At 40.6% G+C, this 16,644-nt stretch overlaps 2 protein-coding genes across 7 annotated transcripts in view; one reads left to right on the top strand and one right to left on the bottom strand.

Moving 5' to 3' along the window:
• The first annotated feature begins 966 nt into the window (after nucleotides 1–966).
• Nucleotides 967–7,698, top strand: LOC145895295 (uncharacterized). 3 transcript variants are annotated; one of them, XM_082984083.1, is made up of 15 exons: nucleotides 967–1,135; nucleotides 1,884–2,080; nucleotides 2,610–2,768; nucleotides 2,842–3,003; nucleotides 3,214–3,381; nucleotides 3,562–3,723; nucleotides 4,358–4,519; nucleotides 4,741–4,902; nucleotides 4,991–5,143; nucleotides 5,214–5,321; nucleotides 5,388–5,485; nucleotides 5,712–5,900; nucleotides 6,633–6,853; nucleotides 7,240–7,286; nucleotides 7,378–7,698. In XM_082984083.1, exons 1-15 carry the CDS (start codon nucleotides 1,069–1,071, stop codon nucleotides 7,462–7,464), a joined length of 2,142 nt encoding a protein of 713 aa, XP_082840209.1. In that variant the 5' UTR covers nucleotides 967–1,068; the 3' UTR covers nucleotides 7,465–7,698. The 3 variants fall into 3 exon arrangements, with proteins under 3 accessions (XP_082840209.1, XP_082840208.1, XP_082840207.1); XM_082984082.1 differs by having other exon boundaries at nucleotides 5,214–5,333; XM_082984081.1 differs by having other exon boundaries at nucleotides 5,214–5,485.
• Nucleotides 7,699–7,901: 203 nt separating this feature from the next.
• LOC145895293 (uncharacterized) overlaps nucleotides 7,902–16,644 on the bottom strand; it is a 29,488-nt gene continuing 20,745 nt past the window's right edge. For 2 of the 4 annotated variants that reach the window (XM_082984080.1, XM_082984079.1), the window contains exons 5-17: nucleotides 16,441–16,593; nucleotides 15,873–15,956; nucleotides 15,131–15,234; nucleotides 14,480–14,578; nucleotides 14,086–14,187; nucleotides 13,677–13,787; nucleotides 12,532–12,933; nucleotides 10,021–12,182; nucleotides 9,719–9,817; nucleotides 9,436–9,540; nucleotides 9,151–9,251; nucleotides 8,809–8,965; nucleotides 7,903–8,485 (exon numbers count right to left, since the gene is read on the bottom strand). In XM_082984080.1, the coding sequence (XP_082840206.1) occupies nucleotides 8,356–8,485; nucleotides 8,809–8,965; nucleotides 9,151–9,251; nucleotides 9,436–9,540; nucleotides 9,719–9,817; nucleotides 10,021–12,182; nucleotides 12,532–12,933; nucleotides 13,677–13,787; nucleotides 14,086–14,187; nucleotides 14,480–14,578; nucleotides 15,131–15,234; nucleotides 15,873–15,956; nucleotides 16,441–16,593 (3,809 nt within the window). In that variant the 3' untranslated portion in view covers nucleotides 7,903–8,355. Of the gene's footprint in view, nucleotides 8,486–8,808; nucleotides 8,966–9,150; nucleotides 9,252–9,435; nucleotides 9,541–9,718; nucleotides 9,818–10,020; nucleotides 12,183–12,531; nucleotides 12,934–13,676; nucleotides 13,788–14,085; nucleotides 14,188–14,479; nucleotides 14,579–15,130; nucleotides 15,235–15,872; nucleotides 15,957–16,440; nucleotides 16,594–16,644 lie in introns of all 4 variants that reach the window. The other 2 variants (XM_082984077.1, XM_082984078.1) reach the window with 2 other exon arrangements.

Here is a 16,644-nt window from a genome sequence, read left to right as displayed (position 1 = left end):
AGGGGATTGGCAGATCATGTGCTACTACCTGTTATTGCCTTTACGTGGTCATTTTATTAGCTGCAAAACATTACGTCATTGCTCAGGAAATAGCCTGGTCTTAACCAAAATGCGGAAGTTTTATTTTATAGTACATATGAAGCAATACCTGTTTTCATTACATAGCCTACTCTGTTTGTAACATTTGTTAAATTTCACCAAAACAGGATAGAATATGTGAAAGCGGTAAGTTAAACCTTTCGCTTATCTACAAAGGTAACCCGGGGTCAAAATCACAAGTTGATATCTTTCTTGGGGATAACTTGAGATCAAAGTGATTGGCGGTTGATGTTGCCAGCCTGGCTGGTGGTATTTCGTGGCCCAGGACAACATCGTTTTCAACACGCGTTGTGCAGTGAGGCGTTTTAGCAAACAAGGCCTCGGTGCTTTGTAAACGCCTGACGAGCTGCGGACAGACGTCACCTGACTGTGAAATGGCACAGGCGTTCCTGCGCACCAAACTATGCATGGGGAAACCCAGTAGACTTAGCCAGCACTCAGCAATGTTAATTTGGTTAGTTTGTCTGCAGGTTTAAAGGGCGCTGTATTGGCGCAGCTTCAAGGGCATTTTAAAGCTGAATTTGTGCTGCGCAATGTTCTCTTTATTTTAGCTTGTGCAACAACAGGTGTTTACATTGTAAAGATGTACAGAATAAATATCGGCAGTTGTGCATATTTCATGTTTCGATCATACCACATTGGAAGCAATTAGAGGTCTTATATACAACGAAAACTTTTGAAATATGTTTCGTACGTTACACAATATGGAATAAGATTGCTCAGCAACGAGCACGTGTATCTAGGCAAGGGTGACTACATAATGTGACTTCACATATAACGCCACTTCGTAACAAATAAGCCACTGTAATTAAAGAGTGTTTTCAAAGAAAAAGAGACGAAGTCTTTACAATCATTGTAACAGGGGATGGTGTCAATATATTTTACGTTAGGCGGTAACATTTAACTTTTTGGTAAAATATCCAAGGCGGAACCGCGAAAAATAATAGGGAAGCACTGAAGCAAAACACAATGCCAGAAAAGTGGATTGGACTTTCTGATAATGAGACAACCTCGGTCTCCAAAGTGGAAGAATTTGGTGAGTGTTTCGCGACATAAATGAACATTTGCCCTTATATTGTATTGCAAATCCAGCATTATTAACATTCAAAGCAGCTCCTATGGTTTTGATACGACCCCATACTTTTGTTAGTATACCCAGATAGCTCGTAGTGTGACAATTTGCATCCCAAAGCCTTTAATTGCGTTTTCCATCGTTAAAAATGTTAACATTTGCCATTCTATCCGAAAGCCACATTACAACGCATAGATTGTAGTGAATGACGTTGGTATTGTTTAGTTATTCACCCAAAACCCATGAACTATTTTGATCACCAATCAATATACAGTATCAGTCGAAGGCCACTTTTTCCCGCAAATTAACGCGGTCAACCATAACCCTAACCATTGCGCACTTCTATATCAAGTCAGATTTTATGAAGTGAAAGCAGAATGACCACTGGGCGTGTACGAAAGTGCGTTCTGATTGTAAACAAGAGCTCTATTGCCGGACAAACGCTCTATCTGACAAAACAAATGTTTTGTGAGCAAACAATGATTTATTAAGTCCAGAGTAAAGCGGTAAATAGCAAAGCAATGGTCGGTTGTCCAAATGTCCATTTGTTTCCGTGTTGGGATCGTCCTGGCGCCAAAAACAATTTATTATCACTTTCCGTTTGTGGAAAGCATTCCCGTGTGAAACCAACCGTGGAAAAGGTTGACATAAAAATCGTAAAACCGTTTTCGAATGAATTGTGCGTGCTGTCGTTCACAATTCTTTTTTTTAGACGCCTGCGTTTACAACAACGATTCTCCCGATGGAATTCAGCGCAAAATTTCGACGACAGGCAAACCAAAACACGTGGAAAACCTGATTCGCGAGATACGGACTGTTGGAGGGAGTTGGACAATCGACATTGTGGGTACATTCACAAACGATGCGTTGAAACTACTTCTATGCGAGCTGCTGGATAAAAAACATCAGGTAAGGGTTGATCCATCAATCCAAGATCAACCAAAACATTCTATTTTGCGTAATAAATTGCGTATAATGCCAAAGGCCAATGGCATGGGATGGGATGGTAGTGGTCATTTTGAATCCCTTTTGTGCTTAAACTGGAAGCCATGGGTTTTGACAAAACCATGTCATTTTACACAACTTATTACTGAGAAAAAATGTCTTCAAAAAAACAATTGTTGTTGCAAGCGACCACTTATGACAGTGATTCCCAACCTTTTTGTGGTTGCGTACCACGCGTATAACCACCTAGTTGAGTGTAACAAAGTAACCTAGGGGATGAAGTGACAAATATTTTGAGACCACTTTAAATTCGAACTATGTCCGCAAACTACTGAAAGTTGCTCGCGTACCACCGGTTGGGAACACTAATTTACAGCGAACACTGCAATATGGTTATGTACACAATTAACTTTAGGGGTTTCTTAAAAATAGCATACTTGTTTTCGCTTAGGCCAGTCAAGCTACTAAATAGTAACCGCATTTTAACACATAGGTTAGGGAGCTTCACAAACAGCAAGCAAGTTTCGACGAAGAAGAACTGCAATATATAATAACTTCAGTCACATCCACTGTGGAAAAGTTATGGCTCTCACCCGCCGAAAACGACGAAAATTCACGAATTATTGACGCCATTCGACTGAGAACAACTCCGGTACCGCCCTGTTGTTTGTATTTTGGGTTTACCTGGATTTGTAAACAATTATTTCTTGTCGTTTGTTGCTTAGTTGGAGCTCTTGGAAATACGGCAACATATCACCGGGCCGGAAGACATTGACTCTATTTCCACCTCTCTGTTCAACATCAATCAGTTGATTCTGATCTGTTGTGATTTACAACCTAGATACATCAAAATTCTTGCTGAAGCAATTAAACGTCTGCAGCGACCAGTATGTCACATAGAAACCTTGACATTACGTTTAAGCATATTGAGTTGAAGATTACATAAAAAAATTATTTAATTCCCAATAAATTAGTTTCACTGCATTATAATACTTTCAACAGTACTGTTTGAAATTAATTTTTCTTGGTAGAAAAAATAGGGTAGAAAAACAGGTCTGTGTACTTGTTCGTAAACAATAATTTTGTTTCTTACACAGTTGTATCTTCTCAATTTGTCGGGAAATCTTATCGGCACAGTCGGAATACGATCTCTATGCGAATCCGACTGTATTTCCAACATTGAACAACTTTGTATTCCTGGATGCAACGTTCAATCTGCAGAAATCCGAATTCTTAGTCACGCGCTAAGGGAATTAAAGAAACCGGTAATTGTTCTTTTAAAGACTCTGCACTTAGTTTTTTTGCCTCATTCCAGAACAATACTGTAAGACTCATGGTTAGAACTGTGTAGTGTTTTTTTGACATATACCTAGAATAGTTTAGGTTACAATAAAGTTCATTGGAAACAATAATTATCTCAATATAAAGTCACAAATATGTCACAGATCAAGCTAATTGATATTTCCAACAATCCAATCGGATCGCGCGGTGTCGAATATATCGCTCTCTGCCTAAACCACGCGGAAAGTTTTCTGCTCTGCGAATGTCTGCTTCAACCTCCAGATGTTGAAGTTCTTTCAAGATCTGTAAAAAGTCGCCGAAAACCGGTAAGTTGCAAATCCTTGAACCTTGGGTTATAGTCAAGTACGTGACCAACAAGTATTGCTCCCGCGGTGAGGTTTGAACCCACAACATTGGACATTCGGTGCTTTTTTTCGCAGACACACACTCTGAGGTATTTGTGGGTATGCCTGCTGTAACTTCTGCTTGAACTATGCATATTATCCCCATAAATATCTCGTTACATCTTGCATCAGTTACTTATCACAACACTTTGTGTCATAACGTGTAGTAAACAGAGTTAAAAGTTAAAAATAATTCCTCCTGGAACGATTAAATTTTCAGGAAAAACATTAACCATTGTATTTTGAGGTTTCTTAAAGCGAATAATTCAATTTAAGTTTCTCTCAACAAAAAAGGGCACAGCACCAGCTGTTGAATTCTTCCAGGAACAGCGAACCGACTTACTTTAGGCAGTGGTAGTAAAGGTTGTATCGCTGATGGCAGTACTGGATTATAACCAGTAGACAAACAAGGCATGCATGCCCGTTACTATTGCCTAAGAGTCAGCATATTCAAAATCCAGCACTGGCCGATAGCTTAACGTGGCTGTTATGTGTGAATGCAACGTGAATATTCTTGTAAACGATTGTTTAAAATCAATCAATTCGTTTAATTCAGTTGCTGCGATTGGATCTCAGTGGAAACCCCATTGGATGGCAAGGAATACAATATTTATCAGGATGTGTAACCAACGTTACAAACTTGGGTTTGAAAAGTTGTAGCGTTCTTCCTTTTGACGTCAGATGTCTGCTATCCCGCGTAAAAGAGCAGCCATGTTGGGTAAACTTTAATTTTATTTTGAATTTCATTTCAGCCGTATTGTTATACACATATACTTTACCACAATCACACCTTTTTGTTGAGATTTAAAGAGACAATTTTTAGTAACATCTGAGAATTTAACGCGAATGCAACAAGTTAGAAACAGAGTGTGAATGTTAAAATCAAATTGCAAAAGATGTAATGTTTTCATATTTTCGGAAAAGTTATGCTTTCTATAGTTGAAGCAGATTGACTTGAGGGGAAACCCCGTCGAGTTAAGTGATGCGGAAAGTTCGTTGTACGAAGGAATCAACATTCTATGCTGTTCAAGCGTTCGAAGACAAACGTTTCCACGAATAAATTATGAGAAACCGTCGACGCCCATGACGACAAACCACCAGGCAAAGAAAAACGATAATTTGAACTTGTTGTCAAGGAAATTTGAAAATGTGCTTTGCTGTTTAAGTTTCTAATAATATATTTGTTCAGACATTGGCTACTAAACGCACTGTGTCTGCTACGATCGGACCATTGGGTGGTTGTATACAAATTGGAGGTTCCACAGTTACCATTCCACGGAAAGCTCTTGAGGAAAATACGCAAATCGTATTAACTTCTTACTATGCACCGAACAGAATTTCGGTAAGTGCACAAACAGTTGAACCCTCGCACAACAACCTATGTTTTCTAATAAAATGCATTTCTTTTGCAGAAAAAACTATCGTCAGTGTTATTTCTATATCCTGAAGGTTTAAACTTTAACAACAATCCAATCGACGTCATTTTAAGCACTTGTCACGTGACAGACGGGAAACGAACGGTTCGGATAGCGGTTTGTACATTTTCTTTATTTTTTGTTAAGTTATATCGGCCGTATTGTTTGAAGGTTCGTCAAACTGCAGATGGGAAGAAATGGGAAACCATTAAAACCATCCGCCATTCCACGCAGAGACAGATCTGCGTTCAAACTGATGTTTTTGTTGGGTGCGCTGTTTCATTTATTCATGGTCTTGTTGTTGTTATTAATCAGTTTGATAAACCAATACGCGTTTATTCCAAGCTATTTTTTAACTTCAGATAAAGAAAGAAACTAAACCGTTTATATGGGAGGCACTTTGTACGGTTATATATATTTTATGAGTGTTTTTAAATTATTCCCACGGCCTACATACACACGGTTTTAAGGCAAATTTAAAAATAAAATTTACAGGATTATGATGGAGTCAGCTTCTAACGTCATCCACTCTCACCTGAACAAAATCCTTGTCATCGCGGCACCCGTTCTATACTCTACTGACCCGGATGAAATCAACCTATCTTGCTTCATATTCGACGACACCAAAGACGCGGTCACAGTTGAAAAGATGACGATCGTCCACAAGAAGCGATTTGTCATCAGGTTTCCTGTAGAGAAATGTCTCTGTTCGAAAGAACATGTTTTAGGGTGTTAATTCCGTTAAAAGTGTCTTACATGATAAAATATCAAGGTTCAAGACAAAATCAATCCGCCCATAATCACATAAAAATTAGAGTAACTATAAGTCGCGACCCATTGGAATTACGAATTATATTTAAACAAAATAACGTCCAAAATTACTTATAAGGGTGGCAGACGATCGGCGTCAGTGCGATCTTTTATCAAGAAATGTCATAGAAATATTAATTTTTGCCTTCTTAATCGACAGTTTCCGTACTGAAAAAAAATTATTCAAATAATTACAAAATAAGACCTGCTCATTAACTGTACAAAAACCAGATTCATAAATTAATAAAATAATAGCGATAAAACACACAAACACGGTACACATAAGTTAATAGAATTGAATTGGAAACTGGAAGCAAATATTTCTTTGACGCTATCCCCTTGAACTGTAAACTATAGCGTTGTAGCGACCCTTGTGGCTGATAGCGAAGATAAGAAAGAAGCGCACGCTCCCACGTGACTGTGAATTGATTACAATCATATTATAATAAATTCAAACGTGCTTTTTGTGTATGTTCGCCGTTGTTACGTCATAAGACCTGTGAGATCACGTAGGGCGAACCGTGATTTTTCGTTATCCAAACGCAGTGTTTTCCAAGTTCCGTGAACAGTCGACGCAACAAAAACAACCGGATTTCGTTCTTTCAGGAACACTTGGAAGTGTCCGCACATTTCCGTTTCCAGCAAACAAGTCGACGTCGAACCGAGGAAACTTCACAACGAAGGGGAATTCCCCGAACCGTGGGTGGCGACGTTAAAGTTGCGAAAACGTGAGTCGGGAATCTTTTTCCAAGAAATCCGGTATCGGTTGGAGTTATCTTCACAGCGATTGGCGGGGGACTTCTTTTTCGTTCCAAGGGATTTTCAAGGTATTTAAATTCAAGAAACAAACCAGTGGTTCTTGCCGACCGATCAAGTTTTCAGACAACTGTTGCGACCCAGTAATTTTGAAAAATTCAAGCTAAATTGCAATGAAATTAACAATGTCAATAAATAGAAAATTAAAATTTTATATTTTAAAATTACGCACTTCGTATCAGAAGAAATCCATTTAATGTGAAAATAATAAAACTGATAAAAACACCATGCAGACCTATATAATATAATTTATTTTTTACTTCGCTAACCCATCCTTAACTTGCTTTCAACATAGGAAACGATCTTTTTTATTGTTTTTTTTTGTGCCACTCTTAACACTACAGCAATATTTTGGACCTAACTGATTCCGTTTTGAAAGATTTTTTTTTGTTTTCAGTCAGGAAAATGATTGCCTTCGAGACTGTGAGTCAAGAGCCGTTTGAGGTAAATATTACTTTTAACCAATAATGCTTGAAGTTGTCAGCTTTCAAAGTACATGTTTATCGAGCTTTAATTCGTTGTTGAAAACGTTTAGTTTGTTGACACAAAATCTCCCCACCCACCTGAAGAAAGGTTGAAAAATGGTGAAAGTTTTCATCATCCAGGAGACGATTTGCGATAGATCTGTTACGTCACAAAGCCGATTGTTTTTGTCTGCATTTACATTTCACATGCGTTTAAAAATCTGCCAAGCAGTTTTATTGCTATAACGGTTCTAGTGCCACTATCGCAAAAATTATTTGTTTTTAAATAATTTTTAGCGTGATTGAGTTCCGTTAACCTATTAATTCCCTATATGTCAACCTGTGGACATTTTCCCAATGGAATTCCAAGTAATATGTACGAAATTTTATCCCTAAAATAGCTCTTTTTTTAAAATGCTACTATTCGCCACTTCTGCCATGTTACTGATGATCAAAAATAGAGATTTCATCTCAAAAACATTGGATCTTTTCAGATTCGTTTGTTGCGAACTTTGTTATATCATATTCTTGTCGCAAACCCGTTTTCTTTGCGCCGCTTTTATTGATTTGCGTCGCGAATGATCAACAAACAACGCGAAGCAGCAAAAAACAAATAAAGATGTCGCATATGAAGAATTACGTTGTGCAAACGACAAACCGGGAAATAGGGGCAGAGGCACTCACAGTTATACGGTGATCGCACGGTTCAGAAATCTTGTAGACCAATTTCAGTAACTGTAGCCTTTCGAGCAAAAAGCTGCACAATTACGGAAGGTATCAGTATGTGGTTTAGCAACGAGCTTGAAAATTAGAAAAGCCTTTAATAATGTCACTAATTCTTGATTCTCATTTAGCGCAAAACTCGAACAATACATTTTGTAAACACAATGACAGGACGTAATACGCGGACCACAAGCTCATTATCGAGTTTACTTTCGACTGTCTATGACGTCACAAGCACCCTTTCTCCCACTCTGCTCCGTTGCTCCCTCGCTCTTTTTCCTCCCAAAGTCGTGAATTTCTTGCATGTTGGGTTGGAAACCTGGCGTTCAGACTGAGCTTCCTTGTGAGATGTCATCGTCTTTTATTTCTTCCTCTTTTTCCGGTGATTTTTCGGTTTCGCTGTCTTCCGAAATTGACATCATCGGTCGGGTTGGGGTTCGGCTTCGTATATTGTATCTGCGTGGAGTAGGTGGAAATTACGACTTGACAAACACAATACCAAAAAAAAGTAAACGTTTGCACAGCGCTTGTGTTTGAACACGTTAATTTCATTAAGAAAAACGGCAATGAATATATTAAGAGCGTGAAAAGGAAAAAAGTATTTAAAAGCGTGAAAAGGGCTTAAATAATGTAGTAAGTCATAAAAACAGCGTTTTTTTACGCGTATGTTTGTAATTTTCCAACAGTTTGTCAAATAAAACTACGAAATGGAGTGCTATGACAACCTTTGAATTCGATCCCAAGATGTACGGATTTATCAAAAACATTTTAAAACTCACTTATTCATGGTAACGGGTGGATGCCTCTTTCCGTAACTAGTTATTCCGGCGAACGACTTTCGATTGTCGGGGCTATGTCTGTTCGGCCTCCTTCCCTGCCGTCCCGATCCCATGGCAGCCTTCAAGTTGCTCATGGACAAGATTTGACTTCTCGAATCTTCAAACAAAGAAATCGAATTTCGTGATGTGATTTTGGAATAAAACTAATTCGAAGTCGATTGTTTGTCGTCTAAAATCGTTTGCGTAACAGCAGTATGTTCGGTTCACACATAGTTACAACACAAATTGTGAAACATGGCACTCTAGTAAAAAAGCTAAAATAAATAGAAAACCACCGCTTACCCTTTGTACTGTCCGACACATCAGCGCCCGCTAGCGGTGAGGAATTTATCCTTTGACGTTGCAGTTTTTCTGTTGCCGTCATTTGGTTTCCCGACGCCGTTCTGTGACAACACGTTTCAGAAATTAGATTATCCAATCAACACGACTCGAATTGTATCTTTGGAAGAATACCACTACTTTTGTCACCAAAACTACATAGTGAGCTATTGGTCCTGTTCATATTAAGCAAATGCGAATGTTATTTAGTGCATTTTAAAGCGTTTTATTGAATACAGTCGTCCTTACTTGGGTAAAGCTTGAAGTAAAAGTGCTTTAAAATCGTCCCTCGAAGTGCTTGAAGAAGAAGAACCCGAAACTCGACGACGACGTTCGAGACTTGACGTGCTGTACCTAAACAACACCATGGTTTAAACTAAGAAGCTTTTAAAACTAACAGACTAGGAAACCTGGGACAGAACAACTACGAAAACTTAAACAGTAAATTCTTAGAAGTCTTAACTGTACAAAACTAGAAAGGTCTTCGTTAACGACTTGCATGTGTAGTTACAAACAACTGATTTCCACATACCTGTGTGTTCTGTTTCTCTCTAGAGTTGATACCGGACTTAGTGTTGGAGATTTTGGTCCGTTCGAGTCGGGCGAAGAGCTTCGCAGTGTGTTACGCAACCTGCGTCCAAGATAAACGAAATTACAAAGATATATCCGCAATAGCGCACTTCACACACCCTGATTTTTAAATTAAAAAATTTAGTGCTATGTTGGCTACCAGGCATTGTAATTTGTAAGAACTGTTCTTCTGGCAAGAATAGCACTAAAGTTCTTGAAAATTATAAAATTTAGTATCCCTTTAACAACACGTTTTAAACAAACCTTTGTAACGAAGATCGAATGTCGCTTTTTGGTGTTAATGGATTTGAGCTGTCCAAACTCTCTGCTGTCCAGTTGTTCGAGGCCTCCGGTTTTTCTTCATGTCCGTCCAAAACTTTCAGTTCTGGACTCGTGCGTTCTGATCCATCCACCTTCACACTACTTGCTTCAGCCACTGTCGGGATTTTTTCTGCGTCTACCAGGTTCTGTTCAACTTTTTCCGGCGCATAATCAAATTTTTTGTCGGCCACCGGTGTCAATTTAACCTCAGTGCGTTCTTCTTTTACATCGGGAACGCTGTTATTAGCGTTGGCATTCCTCTGGGGCGAGGCTTTGGCGAGTTTCTTAACCAATTCTACTTCATTCTTCACTGAATCTTTTTCCACCACTGGTGACAAAGGCGTGCCAACGGATTCCATTTCCTTGTGCTTCATAGTAACGGGCAACGGCGATTTTGGCTGTGAAGTGCCAGCGAAGAACGCAGCGCGGTCTGCCGCAATCTTCGCGCTGATCTGTTTGCTTTTCGCACCGGGATGCGTAAGGTCACCCTCGTTTGCGTTCGTTTTCAACGCGGTCGCGTTTTTATCTGTTGGCGATTTTGCCGCGGGAAGTTTGTGACCGAACGGTTTTGGCTTCACCGGCGGTTTTAGAAGTTTTGGCTTCACTGGGGTCGGCGGCTTGGTACCGGGGCCACTAGGTGGCGCTACGGCCTTTATGGGCGTCGTGGTTTGTTTGGGCGAAACAGGAGGGTCCAATGGCTTCGGAGATGCTGGGGTTGGTGTTTTGGTAAGATATTTTGGTGTTACAGGTTTGACTGGTGAAGGGGGTGGTGTTTTAAAACCATTGTGTTCAGCAAAGCCGTTGATTTGAGTCTGTGGGGTTTTGGAACCTTTTTTTTCTCGGGTAGGGCTTGGGGTAGTATTTCGGACCACAACACCAGCTACTGGTTGCGGGCTGGTTTCTCTGGAACGCTGCGGGGTTGGTGTCTTTGAACCTGAGCTGCGTGTAGGGCTGGGAGTGATTCCTCGAACCAACACACCAGATACTGGTGAAGAACTGGTTTGTTTCGAGAAGTTCGCGGTTGATGGTGAAAAGGAACCAGTTGTAGGGCTTGGAGTGGTGCTTCGTCCAAAAAAGCCAGTGACTGGGGAAGGACTAGATTCACGAGAAACTGGTGTTTTTGAACCAGCATCTGGCGATAATGGTTCGCTGGTGCTGAGGCGGTCCAGGTTGGTGGATCTTCCGGCCATCCTTCTGGATGGTTTCTTTGCTACTGGTGGTTTTTTAACAACATGGTCCGTTGGAGAAAGCACCAGATTTGTTTTATCCAGTGGCGACAAAGGACTTCGACTTCGTTCCCTCAACGACGATGGTTGTCTTGGTGACAATATTCTGGTGTTTGGTTGATTCACAGACTGTGTTCGCTTTATTGGACCGTCTGGTGTTTTACTCGGGGAGAAAGGTGCCTTGTTTTCTTGCAATGGTGTTTTGTCTGGTGATGTCGTGTTTGATGGTGTTTCTACAGGAACTTCAGCGCCATTCTGGACCACTTGGTTGGTAGATTGTGGTACGCCCTTACTATGGTTCATCTCGTAGATATCTGGTGATGCCTGATAACTACGCGAGACAATGTTAGCTTGCTGTTCGTTATTATTCTGAATGCTTGAGGCTGAATCCGGAACATCGCCGTGCAAAGCCTTCTTGGTAAGCGTGTTGAGCGGCTCCATGTAAGCAAGGACTTCCTTTGGTCCCATCCGCGGGGATCGAAGGCTCGAATCCCGGCGTGGAGGAGTTGGTTTGCTTGACGTGCGCTTTGGCTTGATTGGCGACGCGCTCTGGCTCCTCCTGGACAATTTTTGCTTCAACTCGGCCTGAAGATCGCCGTTAGGTGGCGACAGCGAGCGAGGGGAGGAGCCAATATCGCTACGGGGACTAAAATCGTTTCCGAAGAATCGTTTATCGTCTACGTTCCTGGGTGTGGACGATTGGACAGCATGGACATTGTAAACGTGGGGCGACCGAAGGTGCTGGGGGACAGCCGTAACCCCTGGAGTAAACACATCAGGGGTGCAGGGGGCGGGGACGTAACGTGGGCCCGCTGGGGCCGTTTGCCGTCTCCGAATGCCGCTGGCCTCGTGCATGGAGGTGTAGTAGCCGTCCTGGTCCTGAAGACAAGGATTATGTGTTTTTAACTTTAATAAATATGAAGACAGTTTATAATACGGCGTCATTAATACTATACTTATTATTAGGTTCGACATCCATATTTAGGATAATTCAATTTCTTCAGATTCGCAGCACCTGATGAAGCGAGTTAAGCTCGCGAAAGCTCGTGCAAGTAACGTTTTTTAACAGTCAGTCTGTCCTAAACAGTGCACCTACAAAACTTGAGATAATACGCTCCACGTATGTTACACCTCTACATGTAACTACATTCTACACGTTCGGTTACCATAAATAACACAAGCAGTTGTCAGGTGAGCAGACCTGCTGACAGAGCGGGAGTTTTCCTACCTGGGAGAACAAGGAGTCATCCAGCCCGGACATCTCATCACGTATCAGTCCATCTTTCCCTCTCCTGTTTCCCAACACGATGAGATCCATAGGAGACTGGGGACGTTTGATTTCGTTCGATTTCTCCACGAAGTCGTGATTCATGAAACCGTAAGCACCGGCCGGGGTCGAGAAGGTCAGTTTATGGGGAGTCCCTAACTCGGTTCGCGGAACGTAGTTCGAGTCGTCGGGGGTCGACGAGCGTCCCGGATGTTGAACGTGGTTGAGAGAGAGGAGGGAGGAGCCCGGGGAGTTTTCGAACGTGCTCAGACGACTGTTGAGTGATGACGTAGACGCGGACATGGGGGGTGCCGGGACGTGGTTTCGACTCAGTGAATTGTAAGGTGGCTGATGTTTCAACACCTGGTAATAAATTTTCGCTGGTTTCGAGTGTTTCGCATGAGTAATTATATTCCCAACATCTTGGATTGTTTTTAAGAACGTCAATTACGGAGAAAATGTCAAAATGACTACAAGAATCAGCCTGTGCAGGCGGATCTATCTATACGAATCAATGTATTATATTCCTGAAATTCCAAAAGCAGTAAAGGACGATCAGCGACAGTGTATGATCTTTATTTTCTAACGGAAATATTAATTCCGCCTATTCGCATCCTCCAAACAACTCATAAAACTGAATTCAGTATTTGGCATCATTCGTTGTAAATTTCGGATATACCAAAGTTAATGTCAACGCTTTGAGGTTGAAGAAACATTTTCCGATAAATAATAAATTCAGTTTAGTGAGCTGTTTCAGTTTCTACTCAGAATTGCTTTGAATAAGAACCGATTACAGTCAGCCAAGAGTTTGGTAGAGAACAGAGATGAACGGACAACCGGTATAGGGGGAAATTGAATAAATGTATAGGCTTATGATTTAATAAATTCAAATCTCTTGGTCGACGTTTCAGTCGTTATCCAACCGACCTTCATCAGGACAAGCACGTAAACGTAAACACGACGAGTTAAATTATTTTGCCAGAAGAGCTTTGAATTTCTTGAATATTAAAACATGGTAGCGTCAGCAACAAAATGTTTAGGTTCGTGATTAACTGATAAACCTGACTATTGTAATTGTCAAACACAACACAATCGTCAACAATTACCTGGTGGAGAGCGTTAGTGACGTTCTGATGCTGCAGGAGGATTTCGGATGTAGTGGAATGACGAGCACTCTCTGTTCCGCTCCAGAATCCCGACGAGATCCGATCTTCACCCTTGGAGGAAACAAAACGTCTCAGTTACGTTTCAAACCAAGTTGAATGAAAGAGAAAATGTTATGAGATGACTACAGGAATCAGCCAGTGAAGGTTGACCTTAACTGACGGATCTGTGTTTGTGTGAATCCATACAAATCATAAATGAGATTAAATACATTGAAGCTCATTATTGCTCTTTGTTGAGTGCTCGGATTGAAGTAAATATATTTCCAGATTACTTTCATCTTACCATCATATGACTTTCATCTTACCATCATATGACTTTCATCTTACCATCATATGACTTTCATCTTACCATCATATTTTTATCTCGCATGAAATCTCCACCCTTTCTCGGTTTCGTTGTCTGCTCCGTCACGTGATTGAATCCCCGCACGGTGATTGGCTTATCGTCCGACTATAAATAAAGCAATCCAATTACACCAAATGAATGAAAACATCACAATACATGATTTTATCTAGGTGTCTTTGACGTTCGATTTTGACCAAACGTTTCAAACATTTAAAAGTGTTTTAGCGCCGATGGCGCATTTTACTTTGTCACGCCATTTGCAGCACCTGATGAAGCGAGATTTAAGCTCGCGAGAGCTCGTGCAAATAAGTTTTTTATAAGTTAGTCTGTCCAAAACAGTTTACCAGCAGCTACTAAAGTTACAGACCTTTTTAAAAAAAATTTAAATAATTAATACCTCGCTCGTGTTCAGTAAGTCGTCGCTGACTTGATAATTGTCCAAATCATCAATATTTGGTAAGGATACGTGGGCCCCTCTTCGTGGGATCTCAGACTTCTGCATAAATTTGAAAAATTCAGGTGATTTATGGCCTTGAATTTTGAGAAAGCGCATGCTTGCTTCGATTACAAATTTCATTTTTGGAAAATCGTGGAGCTGCTGTTTGCATTTCCTTGTTTGGGATTCGGGTTTTATGCCAAAAAAAACGTGATCCGAACTATCATTTATCAACCTGTATACAAGCCTCACTCACAAAAAAAAATTTCAAGATAATGGTAATATTTACACATTTGAACACAGAATGTTACTCAAAACCCCAAACAACGACGTTAACGGTATACGCTATATAAGACAACTAATACAGGTCAACAGCATTTGTACAGCACGGAAAGTGTGCACAATATTGATTGACAGTTACGCAAACACATCATGAATGGACGCCTTGTCGTGCTCGCAATTATTAGTTAATATGTAACTGATAACCGGTATTTCCTTCTTACAAACGAAGTTGTACCCACTTGTATGGACACGATTGCTTTGCTGAGATAAAGGCGATATGTGTCCAAGCAAGCAAGCGTAATTTTTGTCCTGAACGCATTAAACACTCACCGAATGCTTTCCCTTGAGTCGCCTTTTTACTGGCGAGGCCGAGACGATTTTCACATCATCAGTTTGAATCTCGGCATTCTGAACTTCGCGTGGGGTGGAAGCGCCTGTGAAGGCAGCAATATTGTCATTATATTGCATAAACTTAAGACCAAAGATGCAGAATTTAAGTGTTGGGGTACTATCGTCCTTTGTAGTGTTGTGAGGAGCTGTATTGTTTTGTTTAAAATACATTTAACTGATTTTACAGTCCTTTACCACGTTTAATACATGTTGACGTTGACTTAAAGTTTTACAATGGGGTCACATCTTAATTAAGGACTAGAGGTTTCAAAATCAAACCAACTCAGCAATTGCTAATGTGCCGATTCAGTGTTTCTAAGCAAAGCAGTAACCGCACTGAGCAGAGCGAGCTGAAAAATGCAAAGCGTGCTTACGATTTTTTTCACCAACAAGCAAGGCGGTTACACCCACAATACATGCGACAATAACTTTTCGGTATGAAATGTTGATCAATCACCACACAAGATGAACAAGTTAAATATATCGTGTATTATTTGTTTACAGGAAACATCCACAGCCCGAACTGACTTAAAGATTTTGGTTGCTCCGTTTTCGGTTTAAGGTTTCAACCACTCATATAAAGCAAGGTTAAAATTCCTTGATACAGTTCGGGTGTGTTTGGGATTTGCAAAAGTATTTTCTTCCAGTAATCAAAAGTTTTTTTTACAATGCACGAACATACCACTCGTTATTGAACTGTCACCGATAAAGGAGGAAACGGAATTGACGTCAGAATGAAGACTGCTTGGTCTTTGCGGAATCACACCTGACCACAGAGATTCACGATGAAAAATCACGCCGTGATTACCCGGTGTTTCACGAGCGTTTCATAGTTTCATGATTCACGGTAAATATGAATGTCAGGCAGACAATTATCAACATTCTCAGCCATGGTTTACTCATCCATCGGCTTTTACTATTGCGTTGAAATGTAGAAAGTTTCGGTTTGTCATACAAGGAAAAATACACAACAGAAATTACAACTTGAAAATTTAAATTACTTCAGGAGCATTTAGCTGAATTGTGTTTGATAATAATGTTCATTTGCTAACTTTCATTTGACACTAAAAGCGCAAAAGCTTGTTCATGCTTCGCAACTTACAACAACACAAAATACTACAAACATAAAATACCCCACAAAAATTATCTGCGCCACCTACAGTCATGCACTAGGTGGCGGTAAATCGCAATCGACTGACAAGCAGTAGTATCACCACGGGGAAAGCACCCGATTGGACTTTTTTCAATACCTCCTAGCTCGTGGGAAATGCATCCCGGAAGTCCAGTGACCGTCTTGTGGCGATCCCGGAACTTCTGTTGACTCTTCCTCCTCACCAACCCGACGGAGGATCTCTGGGAGCGACGGAGGTTCACTTTGCGATCAAACTGACATCCGGACGTATCTGCCGAGCAACAAAGATCAAGTTATTTTGTTATCACGGTTCACTGAACTC

Source organism: Ascidia mentula, chromosome 3, assembly GCF_947561715.1.
Source record: "Ascidia mentula chromosome 3, kaAscMent1.1, whole genome shotgun sequence".
NCBI classification, from domain to species: domain Eukaryota; kingdom Metazoa; phylum Chordata; class Ascidiacea; order Phlebobranchia; family Ascidiidae; genus Ascidia; species Ascidia mentula.
This window is presented reverse-complemented; position numbering and strand designations above follow the sequence as displayed.

What these genes read in the sequence shown, in the direction of transcription:
- LOC145895295 (XM_082984081.1), top strand. Translation starts at nt 1,069, where the DNA reads ATGCCAGAAAAGTGGATTGGACTTTCTGATAATGAGACAACCTCGGTC. An exon ending in TTCGACTGAGAACAACTCCG is followed by an intron (nt 2,769 to 2,841) that starts GTACCGCCCTGT and finishes TTTGTTGCTTAG; the next exon opens with TTGGAGCTCTTGGAAATACG. An exon ending in CAAACTGATGTTTTTGTTGG is followed by an intron (nt 5,486 to 5,711) that starts GTGCGCTGTTTC and finishes TAAAATTTACAG; the next exon opens with GATTATGATGGAGTCAGCTT.